This window comes from Geospiza fortis, unplaced genomic scaffold (assembly GCF_000277835.1).
Source record: "Geospiza fortis unplaced genomic scaffold, GeoFor_1.0 scaffold281, whole genome shotgun sequence".
NCBI classification, from domain to species: domain Eukaryota; kingdom Metazoa; phylum Chordata; class Aves; order Passeriformes; family Thraupidae; genus Geospiza; species Geospiza fortis.
Genome location: NW_005054340.1, coordinates 237191 through 260461, shown reverse-complemented (window position 1 = coordinate 260461; position 23271 = coordinate 237191). Strand labels below are relative to the sequence as shown.

Below are 23271 nucleotides of genomic sequence, written 5' to 3'. Positions count from 1 at the left end.
CTACAAATAAATCCTTCCCCACATTGAATAGTGGACATTTTACTGGTTACTTCCACTTGGAAGAAAGGTCTTAGGCTAGTGAACACAAGTTCCATGAAAATATCCACTCACTGCTCACTAGGGGTAAAAACAGCAAATAAAATACAATTAATTTCTTTAAAAGTATCTCCATTAAAAATGGGGAAAAAAGAAAGCAAAAAACCATGCAATTAATGTTATCTTATGCCTGGAATGACCCTATAGAATTGGAAATGTTGAGAAGATGGTAACAAGGGTGATCAAATATAAGGAAAGTTTCCATAAACATCAGAGTGGGTAATGGGTGAGATGGACCTTCAGTCTGAACCCAGAACAGCTGTTCTCATCTACCTGAGATTCCCAGCCCTAAGGAAATGAAATAATTGTTAGCCAAAACATTCTGTTATGCTAAGCGGACTGGCCATAAAAGGCAGCTGGGATACAGGCTACACAGCAGAGGCTTAGACATTTGAAGTGTTTTGACCTGGAAGGAAATTATTTCAAGTGGCCTATCCTTCTCCCATTCCCAGTTTATGATCTTTATCTCTCCAATTCTGACATCTGTTCCCATCACCGTTCTTTTTTTTTTCTCACATATTTCTGCATCCTTTTCCATCTTTGCATTTCTTTTGATCTCTCCATCTTCCTATAAGACTCCACACATTGGATTTTGCCCTTGTTCTTCACTCTTTTGTTTTCAAGTGGAGTTACACTCTTCTCTCCTGGGGCACCCGGGTGTTTGAAAAGAGGATACAAGAGTATCACGAGAAGCAGGCATCCCAGTCTGCCCTATGGTATCCTTTACAACTTCCTTAGTATCATACCCACATTCCTTGGCAACCAGAAAATTGCAAGGAAGCCCTCCCACGATATCAGGGTGGGGCTGAGGGCATTTGTCCATGAGGGTGACATGTGCCCAGTCCTGCTGATGGAAAAGAGCTTTGTAAAGGACATAGAAAGCTCAATTCAAAGTGCACCTGTGGAAGAATGGCTGCAGAACAATGAACAGCAGCAAGTGGTTCTGGAAGCTGAACTTACCAGAACACTGTTGCAAATAGCCAGCAGATTACAGCTGGTGAATGCTAAAGGATACAAAAGACCTGTCAAAAAATTGGCTTGATGGCACCAATTAAAAAGAATCTCAGAGACGTGTCAAGGACTTGACAACTGGCACCATATCCTGTGCTTTGCATCCAAGTGATCCTGGGCACACCACCTGGGCACACACATCTTGATGCTCTACAGTACATGGGTATGAAGGTGAATGAATGAAATCAATGAGAGAATGAGGGAATACTCAGGCAGACAGGTTCTTAAACTGAAAATCCTTTGGTTTATACTCTGCCTTTGAACTTTGATCTCAGAGGGAGCTTTGCACGCTCCAGTCTGCAGACTGTTCAGCAGATCTGTTCCCTGGGACAGGCACGGGCACTTTGCCCAGCTGCCTTCAACATACTGAGCTCTGCAACATTTAGTCATGGTTTACTCATATCTCTGTCCCTGCAGACAGTTTCTGGGTTTCTTGAAAAAGTTTAAAGCTGGGATACAAAGAACATTGATTAATTGAAGGGCTTCTTTACCAGATGAAGGGCCATTTTCAAACAGCCAACAGAAAACTGACCTACACAGATCCTGTCACAAAAGTGACAGTCTATCCCATTGCTTTGCAAGAAGGAGATGTCTAGAGATCTGAGGAAAGGAAGAGAGAATACTGGTAATGAGACTGTTACCAGAATACTGGTACAGAGAATAATAATAATTTTTTTTTCCACCTGGATTATCTTGGAGACAGCATTTCAAACTGCAATAAGGAGGACTTGATATAAGGAAAAGCAACCACAAACCAGTTTGTGGTGGCTTCACTAAAACCTTTCCCACAAAGGATGTTTTGTCATTATAGGAAGACAAAGAAAAAAGAGAGGATGGGGAAAGTGGTAAAAACCTCAGCTTTATTAAGTTAGTTCCCAAGTCTATGAGAAAATCCCTAAAGAGAAGATGCTGGAGACATAGATCAAGAATGGACGTGGAAGGAGACACCCTAAGCAAAATTGCTGGTAACAGTTTAAATGTAATTTAAGTTAAATTTGCAGAAAGGACACTCAGAGAGAGAGCACCAGGGCACTGCAGGGAGTCAAGCGTTGGACCCGGATTGGAAGGCAGAAAGGAGCCAAAGACAAGGAAGGAATCAAATCAAAGAGTTCACAAGCTATGGATTTGAAGAAAGGATTGCAAGGTCTCAGAGGCAGAATGGTTTGATGAAGTTTATGACTGCAGACATGACAGATAAATCAGTGAGAAGAGGGAAGAAGACATACCAACACATACCTCCTGCTCCACTAACCTGTTTATGAACCTCCCTACCCAAACTTCCTAGCTTTGAATTTCTCTCATCTCATGCTAGCCTCTTTCCTGGGTCCCTTCTTAACACTTGCCTGAATCTGAACTCCTTCCCAAAAGAGCTTACTGTGACTGTGGCAAATTATATGGAAGTTGTTTCCTTGATGTAACATATAACAGGCAAGGAATTAATATAGGAAGAACAGCAGCTAAAGGAATTGTCTTCAAATAAAAAATTTAATTATCAGCTTGTAAACAAGCAAGAGGTCTGGACAGCTGTTTACCATTACCTTCAAGAAAAAGTCATTTTAGTTCTGATATAGTGCAGCTGTGAGAATTTGGAGCAGAGTAGTTCAAAAAGAATAGTGTGAGAAAGTGCTCACTGGGAGCTCCCCACCTTTGCTTGGGGGCTGCACTCAGCTCTGGTCCTTGTCTGGGCTATGCCTGTGCCCTGCTGGCCTGGACCCCGACCCACAGACTTAATTTCTTGTTTTGCCTCAGACCTACCTTTTCTCTGTGAACTTGCCCTTGTCATCATGGACTTGCCTGGCAACCACTGCAGTGCTGCCTGATCCAGGTTATTGACACCAGCCCTGCCACGTTCCTTAAAGGAGCACCTTTGTTGATGAGGCTGGTGCTGTCACCCTTGGCTCACCTTTGTCTGAGGAGAAGCCCATTCTTTCTGGCAGATGGATGCCCAGGTGTTTTGGAAACTCTGTCTCAGAAAACAATACTACAGAGTATTGAAATCCCAACCTACCAACAGAAATCAATGCTGACTTTGTACCTGGTATCATAAAATCTCTTCTAAGGTGTTATTCACCATAGTTTTATTGATTTTTCTGTGCAAATCAGGATACATTCCTGAACAAACTTGTCATTCAGCAGAATGCCTTATCTGGAATATACATGAGTAGTCATGTCCCTTTGTAAATGCGACAGCAGTCTTATTGAACTAATTGTCATTTCAGTGTAACTATAGCTTACAAGTTTTCTTTCAGGAATGCTGCACTTGCCACTTCCCTTGCTTTTCCTAGAAGTTTCCCTGAAGATCATTTTCAGCACAATTGAACACACATGCTCCTTTAGGATATAAATATCCTATTTTATTAAGACTTCACATCCTTTTGAGATGCAGAACTGGCATCTTGAGTTTAAAGATGGGGCTGAGGAGGCTCAGGTGTCTGTTGACATCCTGTTTTTTGGGTGGTGTTTAAAGTCCAGTCTCCAGATCCAGGGCCACTCTGACAGCATTACTAAAGCAGCACTGAGTTTAGACTGGAGATTACAGCAGGGCTTGACACGTGAATAGCAACCAGCATTTCTGGCTGGCTCCCCTGATGAGCGCTGGCAGTGGCGCGGTGCTGGCAGCGCAGCAGCCTGTGACAAACTGCCGGCGGGAGAGCGGGCCCCCCTCACCCGCTGTGCGCTCACAAACAGCAAATTCACATGTTCCAAAGGCTCCCTCTGAAACAGCAACGCTATGGCCAAGTGTCTCAGAGTGCCTTAATCTTGTAGTGATTGACCTTGGCCCCCCTCCACGAACTCAAATTTCAGAAAGAGCAGTCACTTTGGCAATCCAGCCCCGACCATCTGTCACACATTGCTGTTACCTCTTTCCCCATCTGACTGTGCTGAATCCATGCTAAGGCAGCTAGGAAGGTGAGTTATTTTGCTTTGCTGACCTCCTGCATTGCCATCAGCAGAGGTCTTACCCAAGCCACTGGATGGATACCAGGTTTAAAAACCTCCTGGCTGTAACTCTTTTCTAAACACACATAAATGCTTTGTAGCTGTGCAAGGAGACCCACAGCTGATTATGGGTGTTTCCCCTCTATGCTGCCATGCATTTTTACATTTTAATATCAAATTTTACTGCTTTATTTGTGAAATTGATTCTTTCACCAAATCTTTTAATAACTTCTTTTACCTTCTGCCGCTCACTAGTACTTAATTGTTGGCACCCACTCAGTGTCCCTTCAATCCCAAACTACTTCTAAAATCCATTCTGAATGAGAATTTCCCTCCTTCCCTCCCTCTGTTTCACCAGACTGTGCAGTGCTAAAAAATACTCAGATACTAAAATGGGAGCAGGCAATTTACTGCACTTCCTTTGTGGCCCCTAATTTGAGCTGAAAATGTGAGGAACTGCAAGTACTCACCAAAACTGCAATTAAGAAAATCAAAAGTATATTAACTTGCCATATCTTTAGTTGGTGGATGACCTTTGGTACCCTCTCTATCTCTGATGCAAAACCAGGCTGATAAAGCTTTCTGTAGGCAAACTCAAGATGGAGGATAAAAAAAAAGCCATTTTCTGTCTGTCTAAAGATTTGTTCTCCCCAGTATTTGGGGTTTTTTTATGAATCATGGAAACAAGAAATGGCTATTCAGATGCCAGAGGCAGCAACCACAGAAGTGAACTTTGATAATATTTTAGTATAAGAATCAGAATAACAAGTACTGGGTTATTTGCATAGATGAAGGGTTGTGAAACAGCTTCTAGTGACCCAAACAGAAAGAACAAGCTTCCCTCAGATCTCTAGTGATAATGATAGGTCATGACACCATAAGGCAAATTTGACAAGTCAGAAAATCATAGGATTGAAGTTTCATTTTAAGTGATGATTTATAACACTCACTGGAAAATTCTGAACTAGCATCTGCAAGATGTATGTGTGAGTCCAGAAAGTGCATCTGTTTCTAGCGGTGTTCGAGCTCTGACAGTTTCATAATTTTCTGTTATAAAAATTTTAAATGAATTATCCAGTTCCTAAGCCTTTTTTCCAGAGCAAGAGGCTACAGAACCTAGCAGAAAATAACATACCAGTTACCACATCATGTTTTCTGTGTCATATCAATGTCTAGAAACTGGATATTATGGAATGAAGGATAGTAATATCACTATGCTCGATAAAATCATGTGACTTAAAATACTCTGATTATGAAGGGCTAGACTCTTGTGACAGCAAAATCACTGAAATGAACTCCTTATTCAAGATCTCTCTCGATGAGATGGACCTGTAGGACTCTTGATCTAGACAGTAACAATATTCACATGTCATTTGTTATTATTTCCACATATTTAATTTGTGTTTTCATATTTGCAGCTGACAAACAAGTATATATAGTAATATAAGCTAGTTATTTAATTGTTATCTAACAGTTCATATACCAATTACTTCATATTAAAAAACCCATACAATATTGTGGCTTAAAAATGCTGTATGTTAGGACCGCTCTTGTAGAGGCTGGTGCCCCTCAAGGGGCCTTCTGATTCTCCTCTCCCTTCACCTTGCAATGCAACACAGCCAGAAATTCAACAGCAGACAAGACCCAAAAGCAAGAAACATAATTCTTGCTCTCAGACGTGAAGAGAGACAGGTGGGCAGAGAGAGACCTGCTCCCTCCTTGTGCCACAGCTCCCTCTTGCAGCAGACACAGACATGGTGGTGCCCCCTTGCTCATAAACCTGGAGACCAAACTCAGAGCTGCAGAGGCATTAACAAAAAAGTAAGTGACCAGATTTCCCACCAGTGTTCCCTGGTGGGATGTGGCCCCTAAACACAACACTCCAACAGGAGCTGGAGCCCTCAAAGCTTTCCAGTCCCCAGCACAGTTAAGGCATAAATGGAAGTCAGGCTGCGATCTCACCCTTGCAGTGTCTGCCACACACAGAGACAGCAGCCAGCGACCGGCATGTCTTTCCCACTCGTGTCATGGATTTCATCAACTCCTGTTCTACAAATTTTGGTGATCCTGCTCCCCAGACTCTCCTGGAGACAATCAATCTCACCCTCAGAGCTCTAGGAGAGCTCCTGGGTAAGGTTGTACAAGCAAACTCCCGCAGTACGTGCCTTACTGCCTTGCCTATGGCTTAATTAAAAGCTGCACCCATTTCCAGGGAAGGCTGTACCACAGAGTAAACATTCCAAGAACCAGTTTTATTCTTGGTAGTTTTTAGATAGTGACAAAGAAGAAGAAAAGCACTTTGCATACCTGCCATCATCAAGGCTTTCACACATTCTGTTCGGCCCTGCATTGCAGATTTCATCAGGGCTGTGAATCCAAACGCATTCCTCTTCTCAATATCAAGCCCAGGAAAATAGTTCAACAAATAGTTTGTGATGGTTATGTGCCCTTTAAAGAAACAAAAAAAGCAGAGAAAATGTCATACAATGCAGGTGCTGTCTCAAGGGCAAACCAAAAATTTACTCCTGTAGGTCTGATAACTGGAAAATGCAGATAATTAACAAGACATCTTTTCTTTGTGTCCTCTTCCACTCAATGCTGTCATCAGCCTTAGGGTTAAGTGGCCCTGACTTTGACCAGAATATTGGGATAGGAGGGTTCCCACCTTCTCTCAAATTGCTCTCCTTTCTGAAAAGTCAGTTTAAGGTAAGGGAATAATTGAAGACCAGAAATGGTCACTCTGAGGTTGCAAGGGGCCCCAGTTTTTTACCCAGGGACTAGCACTGCAGAGGGAATCCCTACAGCCTATGCCCCATCACCAGGGGCAACTTATTGCAAAGGTTCAGCTTTTTCCCTCCTCTGGTAAATTTGAGCCTTACAATCATGCTGCTTCATTAAAAAGTGATGACTGCACATAGTTGTTCCAGCCAACAGTGCTTTCAAACCATGCCAGGCCTGATACAAGAGAAAGGAATATTTTGTGTAGCATCCCACATTTTTATTTTTCCATCTGACAGTGTAAAGCCACTTGTCTACTCTCCTGCAGTTGGGAAATGGGATTGATGTTCAGTTTTGGTAGTAAAATAAATTATTTAAGTTCTGTTTCTAAAAGCAACTGTTGTTGCCATCCATGTGCCTTGTGTGCCAGGATAACTGGTGTCTACAAGGCTATATGGAGGAGCTGAACACATCTCTGGCTAAATGGTTGGAAGACCAATTAAGACACCAAATCTTTATAATTGGACTATCAGATGAATAGCTAGGGCCATTATGACTCATTCAAAACAGTTTTCCCTTCACTTGTCAATCATTTTATGATGCTTTGATGCTCTATAAAATAATGCCGTCTGTCAGGCAGCTGCAACAATCACAATTTAATTAGTAAGAGCTGTAAAAATATTCTCTCATTTTGCTCTGCAGACCAGATGACTATTCTGTGATGCATGCCATTCAAATTCATCTAGAAATGTTACTGAAGCAGATTATAATTCATACAGGACAATTTTAAAAGTCTGTAGCATCACATCTGGTATAGATTTCATTTCAGCAGCCACTTTGTACCAACACAGTCCTCCATTCATTTTGAAAAGCAAGTTAAGAAAGTCTTTTCCAATTGATTTTTTGTTGCAGGTGTTACTCTTTCTCTCCTATTTTTTTTTACTCTGTTACCTTTCTGCATAACTGGAGACTCTCATGAAACCTGAGCAGAGGTAGAGATAATGCAGATCAGATGAGCAACTCCAGAGACAGAGAAAAACAAATAAAAAGCTCCCTGAACCTTGAGCAATCCGATGAGAATGAAATATAAAGTTTCAGCAAACCACAGCAAGCTGAACAAAGCAAAAGTGAACTGTGTTCATGGCAGGATCAAGTGACCTGGTCCTGCTTACTCAATACAGAGAATTCAGCTTTGCTGATTCTATGGCATAAAATCAAATCCTAGAAAGGAGTCAGTTGCTACTGGGAGAATCTTTGTGCCCAAATTGTTTTGCAAGACATGATCTGATTCAGTGATGTACAACATGTGTCTTCATGAAGGCTTTGGAACACTTGAAATCCTGCTTTTTAACCACAGAAACCAGAGACAAGATGAAACAAGTAGAAATAATAAAATGGAAGATTTTTCAGCAGTTATTACATCACTAAAGATGTTCTTCCCTTTGCCAAAAGTATAATTACAGTAAGAAATGTTTTGCAAATCTGGGGTGATCATAAGAATTAATCCTGAAAGACCTTTCTTAACCAAAACTCTCCAAGGGACTAGAAATGGCCTCAAATTAGACAGAAAAAAATAAGAGCAGTAAAATATAAAAGAAAATTAAGAAGTCTGTGATTCACAGAAGTTTTATGTCTCAGGGATCCCTGAAAATCAGTTTTAATCTAGAGGATCTTCTGTCGTCTGAGGTTTTGCTTCAGATTTCCAGTTCAAACAGACATCAAATTCAAAGCAAAACTCAGAGCTGCCAAGTTTTAGTTCAAACCCTGTCATATACTTTTGATTTAATGCCATGAAGTTTGCTTTGGTTGTCCTGTGTCTGCGTGAACGAGCAGCCTGTACCTAATTTATAAACTGGGTGAGCCTCCTGTGATGTAAAGTCTGCTATGAAAGCCCTGTGCAGCTCTAAAATAAACGAGCCTGGGCTCAGCCTGTTTGGTGATACTGAATTCAAAGCAGGCTCTTGCTGTTTGCAAGCCAGATCTACTTCCTACCAGAACAGGCATGCCAAGGGCTCGCTTCTTTTCCCTGCGAGCCATATTTAGAGATCAGCACAGATGTCTGTAATAGCTTAATTCACTTAATTGCTGCCACAAAGGAAAGGCCTGTAATGATGACAATATTACCTAATAATCTGTGTAATGCAGGCAGAAGGATAAGCTGCATAGTAAGGAAGACCCTTTGTCAATAACATCTCACTCTGGAATTGTACCTGCAGAACGCTTGTGTTTGGCCTGTGGGCAGTGAACGCTTCCTCACAGATGGATGGAACCAAAGACACCCAGAAGGCTTTATCCTCTGGGTGCTTAAGGTGTTTGTGTTCTCATGTCTTTCTTAATAAACAGAAACTGGGATAACTTCCAATTTTGTGTTCCCAGCAAGGCTCTCAAACTGTAACATAAAACATCTATACTTTGTAAGCAAATGCAACTCCCTCTGAACACCAGTGCATGCCAATTACTATACACTGATGTAGCTATGTCCCCATCAGCAGCAGAACTGAGGAAAAAAAATGTAATTTTCCTTCTTTTCCTTTTCCACTTGTTATTTCAACTGCATGTTTGCATCAATCTTCCTTTTTTTTCTGCATTGTCCTTGTAATGATGTTTAATGATTTTGCTTCTGCTTCAATAGCATTGCCATCCATTTCTGGGCACCACCTGCTGCAGACTGCAATGCATTTACAGTTCTGGAAGGCAAGCTCTCTCTGAAAAGGGATATAAGAAATAGGAAACATAGAGAAAGCAGAGGAACAGACCAATTTTCAAATGTGACATTTACACACAAAGCAGAGCACTTTGTGGTTGTTTTTCTATATTAATAAGCTTGTTAAGACAGAATTGTTTTTCACTAATCCTTCTAACCTGTTCTAACCCGTCTTTCTCTGGTCAGCCCATGCAGAAAACTTCAGCCTTAGATACTTTTGTTGGAGGATAAGAATCTCAAATTATCAAAAGCAATATGAGGAACTGAATTCATTCATCTTCTGAGACTCTAGTTGCTCTTTAATTTAATCCTATTTATTTCAAGCTGATGCTCATATTTGAGCATCGTGTCTGGGCAGTCATGAAATGGCACAGGCAAATGTGGATTTTAAACTCCTCAGCACAAGTGAAGAGACCTCCCTGTCATCTGTTTTGGTATCTATACACAAGGAACAACTCCTCCTCAAGACCACATGATTTTTTCCCATCCAGTTCCCCTTTGGGGTCTGGCCATACGCAATGGCCCACCTGGCAATTGATCGTAACAAAAATGGCAGCACTTTCCAAAACCTTCAAATACATCTCACAGATACATGAAATAAGGTGGATTTGATATTAGACTTTCCACAGGAAAACCCATAGTTTTGGTGTAAACAACAGTGATCTCAGAATAATTTATTTTGCAAAAATGTGATTACTTTACTAAAGTTAACCCCTCCCCCAACAAATAAATTCTCCACTAAAGGCAAGCTTGTATAAGCTTTGCTTTCAGGTCTTCATAATGCACTGCCCAGTGTTACTACTTAACATCCAGCAATAATTAAGCAGCATCTATTGCACTGTAATTCCTCTGGTTGCAATGTTAGCCTCACAGTAATCTCTATTAACACTGCAGCAGTATCTTGTGATAATTAATAAATAACTGGTGTAAACCCTGTAGCTCAGGATTAGCACAAGCAGGGGAAAACATCCAGGTTGCTGGGGGGTTGTATAAGTTTCTGTTGACTACAGTAATTTCCAGTTGCTTTTGGGACCAATAGCAAGTACTGGCAGAGATTGTCAAATCAATGTCAGCCCACTGGATTAATTCTGAGCTAATTAGCATGAGTTATAAAGGTCAAGAAGGAGGCAGTGTTAAACCTTTTTTAGCTCAAATTTATATTAAGGCAGATAAATAAAAGTAAATTAGTGTTTTGGGGACTTTTCCACCTTCTTTGGAAAGCTACTGTACTCATGACTTTGCTATGAACGTGGTCACGGTTCTTTCTTCCAGTATTCAAGACCCATCTTGCAGGAACTTTCACAGAGTTCACTTTTTGGTACAACACAAAGCAAGGTTAGGTACTACCTGGAAATGTCCAGTGGCACTATTACTAAATTGACATGGAAACTGAACTGATCCAATCTTTAGATGTGGCTTGTAATGCCCATTGATATTCCCTGATGGAAATTTGTTCTCTTGAGGCAGCCAGTGTCCAGGAGTGAGGACTATGTCCCATGAGCTCCCACAAACATCCCAGACTCTTCACCAGTCAGCAGACATGATAAAGGCCAGCTGTGCATTGCCTTGGAAAGTGACTGCCTTTGCAGAGTGCACTTGAAGGATGCAAAGGAAACCAGAGATACAGAGCTAGGCAGCCCCTGAAAAAGCTTTTAGATTACAAAGTGATGGCATCCTTCCTTGGAGAAATTTTTCCTGATTTACATGCTTTAGCACTTCTGTTAACACTCGTTAGAGGAAACTAAACTTTCCCTTAAAGATTGAAGCACAGCCCTTCAGTTTAAACAGAAATAATCAAATGATTGTTTTCTAACTGAACACTGGAAGCAAGGAACTCTCCCAGGAGCTTCTCTTATATCTAAGTGTAAGACTTATTCACTGTACATTACCATGCTGGGTGGGATAAAAGAAAAAGCTTGTGCTAAACTCCAGTCTGCATCAGGATTAACATGGTCAATGTTGATATCAGCTGTTACAAAAGGATCATTGACAAATCCTAAATCCTGCTGAGGTCTTTTGCTTTTCAGCTGTGGAGTGGATGAAGGATGTCTTAGCAGGTAAGGTATTTCTTAATGATGATATGTTTTCCTACACTCATCAATTCCTACAGACCCTCTGAGGTAGGTGCAGCAAGTATGGGAGAAAAGCACTAATGCAGCACATTACATGTCCACAGTGTTCAGTTGTTGCTCGCCAAAGCAAACATTGGAAAATCAGCTTAAAGGAACAAAGCACTATAAGACTGCACACTTGGGATGAGGTTTTCTTTATTTTAAGTTTAAATAATTAATGGCATCTACTAAAAACATATAGCTTTTGCTCCCTTAATCTGCTGGATAAATACTATTGTAGATTAATTAGTTCAAAGAAAATCATGACAAACCTTGGAAGTGGGCTTAGCCAGAATTATTTTACACAGAATAATTTCTTTCAGGGATTTGAAACAAAAATCCTAAAATAAAGTGGCCTAAACACACACTCCTCCCAAGACCCTGCATGTAAGAGGCAATACAGAGAGCCTTACCTGCCTGTGCAGCTGTAATTAGAGCCGTGTTCCCCTCGTTGTCTTGCCAGTTCACATCAAGGTGTGGGCATTGTGCTAAGGCTATTACAATATCCACATAACCTTGGTAACAGGCAACAATAAGACCATTCTGTAAGTAAAATATAAAGAGAGACTTAGGTTTGCCAGACTGAGAAAAATTCACTGAAGAAGCTTACTAGACAGCTGTTTAATTTTTTTTTTCTTCCAGACTCAAGAACTGAAAAGGTACCAGCACAACTAGTGATCACCTCCAGGCACAATGTTCAGATCCACACACTTCTTTTTATCTCTGCCCTTTGGCAAGTAATGTTTGATACTCCTCGTAAATACCTAAGAGAGTAGGTATTACATTATGCTACATGCAAAGTAACTGTTTATAAATGGCTTATGCTTATATGGCTATATACTCTATACTCAAATGAGAATAAATCTGATTTTATTATATAATAAAATGAACCCAGCAGGTAAGATGAACTGGACCTGCTCTGAATATTAATTCTCAGAAAAACAGCTATTTGTTCCATGAAGGGAAAGTTGTGGGCAGGAGTTGTGTTCATACTGCCTGTTGCTATCGTTAAATAATTCAAATTTCCCATTAGAACTATGCCTCCTTTTTTTATAATCATAAATAAAATTAAATTGCTTTTAGAGGTCCTGTTTAATGTGTTTTATGACAGCTGGAGGCTGTAAAATTTCCAGGAGGAAGCCAAGCCAGGAGGTAAACCCTGTAACTACGCTTGGTACCCAGATAGTGTTTCACTCCACAGCAGCAAACTGACAGCTTTCCTAAAATACTGCAAAATACACTTGTCATTAATTAAATGGAACCACAGTGCTTAATCCTGGCTGCTCTCTTGACCACTCAGATTAAAGCCATTATCTCCAGTCTTCAGGATTATCTTGGGCAGCCCTCGTTCAGCCTGGGGTTGATGGGTGTAGGGGAGGGCAGGCGCAGAACAATCAGCGCTCCCTGCGCTCCCTCCTCGCTGCCAGCGCATCACTCAGCGAGCCCGAGCTCAGTGTGAGCATCTGACTGCCCAAAAGATGGGGGCAGAGACACAAATCTCAAACTGCCTGCTTGCTCTGCCTGCCTGAAATGCACTCACACCAAAGACTTGCAGGGAGAACCTGGTTATGGAAACAGACTGGCCCACCCTGACTCCTCCATCACTTTTCTCTTGCCTGTACATTCTCTTTATTTCTTTCCCCCATGAACATTGCTAAGACAGAGATGTTCAGGAGCTGACAGCTATGGCTTCTGATTTATTGTCATCTTAACTAGTTAGTTACTCGTTCAGTGTCCTGTTTCACTGTCATTCTGGATAGTTCTCTTGGCTGAGGTGGCAAACACCTTCATTGAGATACAGGAGTGATAGCTACTTTTCAGGCTCTTCACAGGCTATGTAGGTTATTTCTCAATTACATCTCTCAATAAAATAATTACTCTGCTTTCTTTTGTTCTCAATTCACTCTTGCCCTCAGCATGAAGCAACACCTACCATTGCTTTATAAAGGGCATCTTCATTTCCTTGTGAAGCACCTGTAATACTTCAAAGACTTCTATAGAAATTGTACAGAGGATTCTGCCAAAAGTAATTTATTTTCAGCTTTTTTTTTTTTTTACTGAACGTATGTACTTTCCTGGTGAGATTGTACAGATTAATCCAAGTTTTACTGTAATGTAATAGTCTTTAGCTTTTAAGAAAAATGTGTCAGTGTCCATTTTCTAAGGGTTGAGCATTATTTCAATTCTTTAATAGTTTAATTTTTCACCTGATGATCAGGATATAGGTCTTTACAACTCCAAAAGCTGTGAAGATTTAAAACACCACGCAGTCATTCAGTAAAATGTCCGTTACTTATGATAGCAGAAAATTAAGTTTACAATTATTTGGAGACCAAAAGGTTTTGACAATAAGAAAAGAGATTCTATTATTCACTGGAAAAAATGGCATTTTTGAAGATAGTTTCAAAAAGGTTGTAAGAATAACTAGAAGTAGCTATCTCTACCTCTAATGAAAAAAAAAACCAACAACCTGTTTCACCCAATATCTGGAGGATATTTTCACAGTATATTTTCACAGAATATTTTTTTGTTCTAAAAAAAGTGGCCAGATGCTTAAAATAAGTTTGGTTTTTTGTTGTCTTTGTAAAAGTATAAAGTTAAAATATTGTTAAAGTGTAGTAAAAAAATAATAACAAATATTAGTGGGTTTTTTTGTTTTGGGGGGGTTTTTGGGGGGGGGTTTTGCAAGAGGTTTTTCCATTACAGTATGGAGGGATTTTGTCCTACTTTTAGTGGACAGATAGGAACAGACAGATACATCTAACACTGGCATTCTGATTTCAGCAGATACAAGACACAAATTATCTTCAAATCAATCAAACTTACTCACCATTCTGTGTTTAAAAACCAGAAGGATTACTTAGGTGTCAACATTTTCTGAAGTTTATTTTCCAAAGATGCTATCAAAGACTGCTTACTAAAGGATAAAGAAAGGCAAGAGAGAGTAGGAACTTTCTGAGGGATTACATGATGCAGTAGCTCAGAAAATCATCCCTGAAGAATAGTTTTACAAATCTGAAGTGGGCCAGATAAGAGTGTGAGAACCCAATATTCGGTGGTGCATACACCCAGCAGTCCCTGGTTGAGAAGCAAAACAAGCTATGGCATGAGAAAATAAAACCAAATCCCTTCTGTAAAGCTGATGTGGTTTTTTTTCACCCCTTTTGCAGTTCTATGGGAGGTGGGTGAGACAGACTGCTTGCTGAGGGACTGCTTTCCTTTGCATAGCCCTTCCAACATGTCAGATGCTGAAAGGGGGTGCAGGGGGCTGTAGCTTTATGATGAAAGTTGCAATAAACTACTGGATTTGATGGTTATTTTCCAAATCCTTGTGAAATGATACAATGATAATTTGTGTTATCAGGCTGCTTTTCTTTTTCCTATTTTTTTTCCTTTGCATCCATTTCCAACCCTGTCTATATTCTGCTTGTTGAAAGCTAGTACAAACACATCAGCCAGCATGTGAAATCAGTCACTATCAAAGTGACTTAGTCTAGAATCTTTAAATTCATGTGCCAATAAATACTTCCATATATTAAAAACTCCTTCAACAGTCTCAATTAATAAGTGATACAAAATCGCCTAAAGCAAATTGCCTTTTGAAGAGATCAATAAAGCAGTAGCCTTTATCACAGCAGTGTGCAGGACAATACAGCTGTGAACTTAATGTCTTTTCAAAATCTAAAATAAATGAGTTTCAGTTAGAAAATACTGAACCTGAACAATCTGGTTACCCTGAGAAGAGAGATGGCATTAATATTCTACAAAGGCATCCATTATTCTGCTCCTTATATGAAAGGCCACAGTGCAATTATGAAATGGTCAGTATACGTGGAAAAAAAAAGTATTTTTTAAATTGAATCTTACCATTATTTTTGTCAGTAAGATCAATTCTCAGAAGTACCCACTACTTGTGCAGGCTTTAGGAGAAATAAAGATTGATAATTCTTCAAGGAATATTCTCTGCCTAAAAGGACTTTTCTCCTTCAACAGCATCCTTTCCCCTCTCCCTTCTGCACGTCTGCAAACACCACTTATTTTAAATAATAATAAAACTCAAACTATTCCCATTCATATATAGTAATAAGCATCAATTATTAGTGTAATTGTACATATGTCACAAGGTGCAAGCACAGCATCCTTGCTTTTCAGGGATACTCTGTTATCTGCCTTGCTCTCTCCCAATCAGTGGCCAGGGTTGCTGCCCATCATTCTCCAGACCAATGAAACAGATCCTCTGTGCATAAGAGACTTAAAATATGAAACAAGGTTTGCAACTGATCCTATTTCATTTTTCAAATACCACGCACAGGCCCTGAGTGACAAACAAGAAAGAGTGAGCCATCCATCACACCAACTGCATTAACATTTACTGTCATTTTTCCACAGAAGGGGAGGTGGAAAGTCAGCTCAGGAATAGGTTTTTTCCTAGTAGAAGCCACAATACTTCCAGGTGTTGGGGGCTCTATCTTTTCTCTGGAGAATATTTGGCATTACACAGAGCTTCCCCACAGTTTTTCTGTAGTATATGATATACCTGACTTTTTGTGTAACCAGCACAGTTTTGAAAGATCCCCCTTTGTTTTGAAGTGTCAGAAAAATTAAGAATATATGACAAAACAGTCCCAGACAAAATACTTGTTTTCCATATATTCTAAATAAAGTATAACTACTTTTCTTATTTTCTTCTCAGAGTACACAAATTTACATAACAGGCATGGGAATACCTGAAGTTACTCAGATGTTGCAACACCTTCCTCAAGCAGCGAACCTTCTGATTCTCTTTAAAATTATAATTCTCCATGTGCCTTTGATTTCATGCAGGACTGGAATAGTGCTGCCACTATGAAAATAAATTCTGTTTTGCTCAGCTGTGTTGGCTAATGACATAATAACATGTCTGATTAAGTGAGGTCATGGATATCTCAAGAGACAATTTTATAAATCAGATATTATGACAAAATTACTGATGTAGGGCTATTTGTACGCTAGATCATTACAGATAATAGGGATCACAAGAAATACTCAAGGATCAATACTGAACTCAAGCTGAATAACAAGCAAATCACATACAGCATGCAATTAATTTAGCTTTTTCAAAGTTCTCTTTAGGCAACTTATTTTCCACCAAGATGCTGAGAATGAAAACAGCTTATTATAGTTTTTTGCCAATTACCCCAGACAAAATGAGTCTGGCAAAAGGCTAAATTGATATTACCCGTTGCTCTCCACAAGCACGGTGATAAACAACTGTCCAGTTTGCTTTGCATGCATCTGTAAGTACTAAGGACAATTCTGCAAGGCTGGTTTACTAGTAGTGATTAAAACCACATGTAATTGAATTAAATGAGATAATGATTCATTGTAATCCATAGTCACATGCAAGGACAACAATGAAAATTAGGTGTAAGTTAAAAATATGTTATTAAAATATTAAAAGTAGTAGAAATGAAAGAATAAAAAGGAATAAAGTAATAAAAAGTTGTGTTGAAGCATTTTCTTGTTGATTCATTGAATAATAATTCATGTGTTTAATATTTTGTCTTTTACAAAACTCATACAATAACAGAATTATATATATAAATATATAACCATAATTCTTGTACAAAGAAAAAAAATTAAAATCAGGTCAGGTATTTCAAAGCAAATCTCCCAAAATAATTTCAGGGTAATTCTGATAATTCTGATCCCCACTAAAAGCTCTGAAACTGTATGAAACTTCACTCTAACAGAGATTCTACATTTATGTTGTATTAAAACAGAGCAAAATGGAGCACTGAGCCCCATGATCTGCTACATACTAATTTTTGTATCATACACAAAACCTTCCAGTATAAAAATAGCAATCTGAGAAGTTTTCAAAAGTGGCTTGAGCTTGTTTTGTATTTGGGTTTGGGTTGATTATTTCAACAGTGACAGAGACAAGGTAATTATTCAGGTCATCAATCCCACAAGCAGTGGTGTTTATGTGCTACAGAAATCCACCAAGCACATAAGCCCTAATATTATCTGCAGAAAATAATTTAGGCTGACCTTTTAAAGAAAGGACTGCAACAGCTTAGCCACATGCACATTTGTATTGGGAAAGTGACAAAAAAAAAAAAAAAGAACTGGAAATTTAAATAAATTTTGTCCAACGGTTGCTTGATCAAAACTCCACAAGCCTGGAGGGGGAAAGGGGGGAGAGGTTAATTTTGCCAGGGAAAGTGATCAGAGAAGTACAAAAGGGCATCCAAGCATGGATGGAGTGTCAGTGTGCAAAACTATCTGCCTGCTCTGCAGAGGAACAGAGTAGCCCAAAGCCTAATCCTACATCCAAAATAGAGCTCAAATGACACTGGCCCTGCCAGTGCCTCAATACTGAAGGCACAAAATTCCCACCTTTGCATTGCAGAGTTATGAGCATTAACAGATCCATTTCCCAGTATGGACCACGCTCCACTACATAAAAACACAGTCTAGTCCATGAACACACAGATGATGACCCATCATTTTTCTGCTCCAATTTTTGGGATGTGTTCAGCTTCACTTATTTCATAAACACCTCTTCAATCAGCCAGGCCACATGTCTTTAAGGAAAGGTATATGTATCATCTCTGCAGAAATCCTTACTTAATCTATTCTAATCCAAATCCCCATGATCACCTCTAAAAATAGTGCCAGGAAAGTTCGTTTTACTACGCCTGCAAAAGCTTGCATTACACAACAAAGAGAACCCGTGCCACTTGTGTAATAAAGCAGACAACAGGAAAAGGTAATAAAAATAGTGGGATTTTCCTTATTTACTAACATGTACATCATCTGAATTAGTTTCAGCATCACTGATGATGCAAGCAGCTGGCAGAAGCCTTGGAAGTAACTGCTAAGAGCTATAAGGGACTTACAAGGCAAATAAATTCATGCTGAGTAGTCAGAGATATTCCAGTGGGTGGGACATATAAGAAATACATGGCAATTCTGAGAGATGCTTATGAGATATTAACCCTTCCCTATTTTTTTAAATAATATCAAGATAATAAAAGCAAATAATTCAGTAGGAAATCTAAACTCCATGAGCTGATGGAGACCTAAGGGTTGTGCACTGTTCCCCAGGAGGCTGGAACATGTGCCCAGCTCCTGCACTGCCCCACATATCCCAACACCAGCCATCTGGCTACCTTTTGACACAGCTTTCTTGACCAAAGTCCAGGGGAAAGGACAGCTGAAGAGATGATCTTCAGCCCATGGGAAGCCTGATGGGAGGAGAACAGGAGCATTACACCAAAAATAGTGATCCTTCTTTCCTCCTTGCTCCTGCAGGGAGTTCTAATCTTCCCATGAGGCAAAGTCCAGGTAAGACAACACCTGGGTGCCCGGAGGGCCCACACCTCATCCTCCACCCCAGGGATGCTCCAGGAGCTGTGGGGGGTGACTTCTCTCTCACACTTCTTTATCTGCTGCATCTACCAGCACCTCTCACCCTACACCACACCACGTCCAGGGGCCTGGAGGGCTGATGAAGCACAGAAGACATTTTTGGACTGTACAACCTGACCAGCAGCCCATGGTGGCCAGCACCTCCTCTCCCCATCACCAGAGAAAAGGGCTGCTTTGTTCCTGGCTGTATCACATCCTCTGGACAATCGTTTCCATGGCAGAAGCAGGCCAGAAGCAGAGGATACTCAGGATTACATCTAACAGTGGGAACAACCCTGCAGAAAAAATATGAGCCAAGGGATGCTGTGCTGATTGAGTGGCAGGAGGCCTGGGCTGCATTGCCAGCTGTTTTCCTCTGACTTATGCTGACACTTGATGACACTTCTTGAAACAGCAGCAACTGGATCTATGTTATCACGTGAAAAATCTTTTGTTGCTCTTTCCTCTGAACCTCAGCTGGAACTGAACATGTGAACAAGAACCAGCAGCAGCCACAACTAGCTTGGGCATATTTTAATGTTGAGATGCACGAGTTAGGAAATTGAATGTGATTCCATTAACACATATTTAAAAAAAAAAAAAACAAACAAACTGCTCAAGATGTTAGCAGATATACACATTCATGCTCAATATCAATTTTGTTAAAATACTGTATTACTTTTCATCGACAGTAAAGTTAAGGATTCTTAAGGATGGAAAAGGATTAGGAATCTACTCATCAATCTGAAATTTCATCAGGAAGAAGTTCCTTTGCTAGTCACAGCCGAATTACATGCAACAAAGCAATATACAGAATCAAGACGTTTATATGGAAAGAGAGGAAACTGGGATCATTTTCCCACAGAGTGATATTTGATGTGTGTAATCAGTCCAAAATAAAGCTTTGCAATGTATGTGAGATCTCTGGTCATGGCAGAACTAAACAAGGCATAATTTTAGAGAAGAACTAAGTAAGGAAACTTTAGGGAAATACTGCTTAATACAAATAACATATCCTTCAAATGAACTGACAGGTCATCTAGTGAAGCTTACCATCATTATACATAAGATAAAAAGAAGTTGTATAAGGATTCAGTAACATGGCAAAACAGCCCAGAATTCCATTTTTGAGAAAGAGTTCTCTGCTCTGTTTATGAGGTGCCTGGCTGCAAAGAACAGAAAGAAGTGTGGGAAAATGGTAGGGGAAGCAACACAAATTTTATCAGATTAAATTTCATATTTTAATTTTATTTAGATTGTCATGTTGGGTACAACAAATAAATAGTGGTGATCCCTGATAAATAATGCAGCCTTTACTAATCCTAGCTTACCTGTTTGTACTGCACATAGTAACAAGTGTTACTACTGTCAAATGTTAGTGCTGAGATTTCACAGTGTTGGTCGTAGTAACACAAGATCCATAGCAGCCAAATTTACACAGTCCTCTATGTTTTGGCATCTGTGCTAAACAAGACATTCTGCTTTAAAAAAAGCAAGAGGTCTGGCTTCAGAAAAGAATGTAAATGATGTACTGTGAGGGTGGTGGGGCACTGGAACAGGCTGCCCAGAGAAGCTGTGGATGCCCCATCTCTGGAAGTGTTCAAGGCCACGTTGGATGGGCCCTGAGCAATCTGGTCTAGTGTAAGGTGTCCCTGCCCATTGCAGAGGGGCTGGAACCAAATGATCTTTAAGGTCTCTTTGAACCCAAACCATTCCGAGATTCTGTAATTTATTTAGTGAGGGGGTCCTGATATAAGCCCTGAAGGCATTTCCACCACAAATCCCATGCCTTTACTTCAAGGTGCTTTGAACATTAGCAACTCAAACCATTAACTGCAGAGGGCTGGGGAGGTAATGGGACAGACTCCTGCCAGCATCAGGGTCCTGCTACAGCAAATGGTGAGTGGATTTTAATTTATTTCCTTTTTATTTCTGGCTTGATCTGCAGCATTCACAAAGGCTTCCAATGGCTGGAAACCATTCTGTGCACAAGGATAATGTATTTCTGGGTGCTTAAATGAGCAGTACCTTATTGTGCTTTGCTTGGAACAGCTGTTCCCAGCTACCAAGATTCAAAGCAGAAAAGTGCTGACTGCTTCCTCCTGAGGACACCTGAGGCTGGGATCACCTGCTGCTTTGGCTATTTGCTGCACAGAGCTGCAGTGGGTTTGGGCATCACTGGAAGAAAGACTGTTTGTAATAAAGCTCAAACTGTACCTCTTGTGGATATAATTATATGTAAAACATTTTGGAGAGTCTCTCAATGGCCAGATTACTTCAAAATCTGATGTCAAAATTGTAGCCTTCCCTATCACTGAAGCATTTTGTTTACTCTGTTTTCAGAAAGACAAACCTCCTAAAAGGTAAACAAAGTGATAGTCAAAGCTGGATCATCGAACAGCATAACCAAACCTGGTGTGACCTGTATGCAGTGCACTCTCTCAGCACGTAAGACCTCTGGGAACATTCAGAAGCAAGTATAGACGTGAACTTCAGCTCCTGTGCCTGACAAACTCTGCTGTCAACTTCTCTCGTTGCCTTTAAATGTATGTACACCTTCATACACACTTAGGATGAAAAGGAGAGTTTACATCATTTAAAAAGCATTTTGTAGGGCACTCAGAAGCCATGTGAAATGCATTGTGTACACTGACATAACTCTGTCAAAAAGAGCTCCCTTTGGCTTTAAAACATATGATTCAACTCCTCTCTGTGTTTAATAGATGCATTTTACTTTTTGTTATGTTCTGACAGATGCAGGCAGGTTGTAGTTGAGATCTGTTGCAAGAAGCTTAATAGAGTGTTTGAATGCATAGGTTTTTTTTCAGGACACCTCTCACAAAATCTTCATAAAGATAAATTTTAACTTGACACTGGGCAAAAGATGAATGTACAACCTTTCACACCATCAGAATCTATCACTGTATCTAATCTGTCTCTTCTGTAAAGAATATTTTAAAGCCCCAGAACATTTTCACTGTGAAAGTCTCTGAAATGATCAGTTATGAGCTTGCAAGCACCCTCTTGTGGCAGTAAGGTACTGTGGTTTTGTTTAGGAAAGACCTTCCCAAGAAGTTTTCCAAGTTTTCCTCCAACTTCTGTAAATTCATTTTGCAACTGTTCTTCTGTGAAATCGCACCAGACCCAAACCTTGTAATGAAAGAGCCCAGGAGCGATTCTGTCCATCAGTGGATTATCTGACACAGGGGAGAAAAACAAACCCCAAAACCCCAATCAACTAAAAAACCCAAAAACCAAATATACAAAAGCCTTAAACATGAAAGCTCTTTTTTCCTCAGAAGAAAAAAGTAAAATACCCATCAGGGTGGAATCTCTTCTTTGCAGAGGCCCTGTTCTCACCAAGAAGAGCAACTGTACACCCTTCCTATGACTCCAAAGGGGGGAACTGAGCACACACTACACACAGTGCTGCATAATGAGGTGGAAATAGATGAGTTTTAAACTCCCTTCCAACCCAACCTGCTGTATGATTCAGTAATACCACAAAAAATACAGCCAGCCGATTTCCTCACCCTTTGATCCAAAGAAGCTGTAAGAGCACTAGAAGCCCAGTCTCCATATTACAGTGCCATTTGACAATGAGTTTCATAATGGAATCAGTGGAAACGTAACTCCCTCATTGCACCTTCTTCCCAACTAATCCTGTGCTCCACCTCTTGAACCTCATTGCTTCCTTTTCTCTAGCACTTCTAATAATAACCCTTCCTCTTGATCTTGGATCTTCTAATAATAAGCTTATTGATCCTGAAATTGACCCAAATGGACCAGGAAAATGTGGCAAACTTTCTTCCCCAGTGACAAAAAAGACAGGAGAAGGGGACCAGCTGCCCTTGCACAGCAGAAGGGCACGTGTCTCAGATGAGAGTATTAGTATTTCCCCTATAGGATTCACCTTATATCCTTCTGTCTGGATGTGCTATCACATAGCAACAGCCAAAATCCTCTTTTCAAACAAGAGGATAACATGGTAACAACAACCTTGTTGTTCATGGAAATGCAAGGTTAATACTAATGTACAGAAACAAAGGTAGGTTGAAATATTACTGGTAGATATGAAAGGGATTCTCCACCTGGACCAAACATTGCTGTTTTACTTCTATCAAGCAAAGATCCCACTGATGGGATCTCATTATCTTGCCTCTTCAGTTTATCATCAACTACTGCAAGTGACAATGGTTCTTTGGATGTCAAAGTGTCCAGGCTCTTGAAAGCCCTATACATTATGCTTTCTGCAATGAAAAATTTCCTTCATCTCAGTTATGCTTCTGGTTTTAC

At 40.1% G+C, this 23271-nt stretch overlaps 1 protein-coding gene across 1 annotated transcript in view; it reads right to left on the bottom strand.

The window, feature by feature from the left end:
• ANKRD33B (ankyrin repeat domain 33B) overlaps positions 1-23271 on the bottom strand; it is a gene marked incomplete at its 5' end in the record, with an annotated part of 42526 nt that overhangs the window by 1353 nt on the left and 17902 nt on the right. The window contains 2 exons of the mRNA XM_031058264.1: positions 6355-6495; positions 11994-12123. Coding sequence (XP_030914124.1) covers positions 6355-6495; positions 11994-12123 — 271 coding nt within the window. The remainder of the gene's footprint in view (positions 1-6354; positions 6496-11993; positions 12124-23271) is intronic.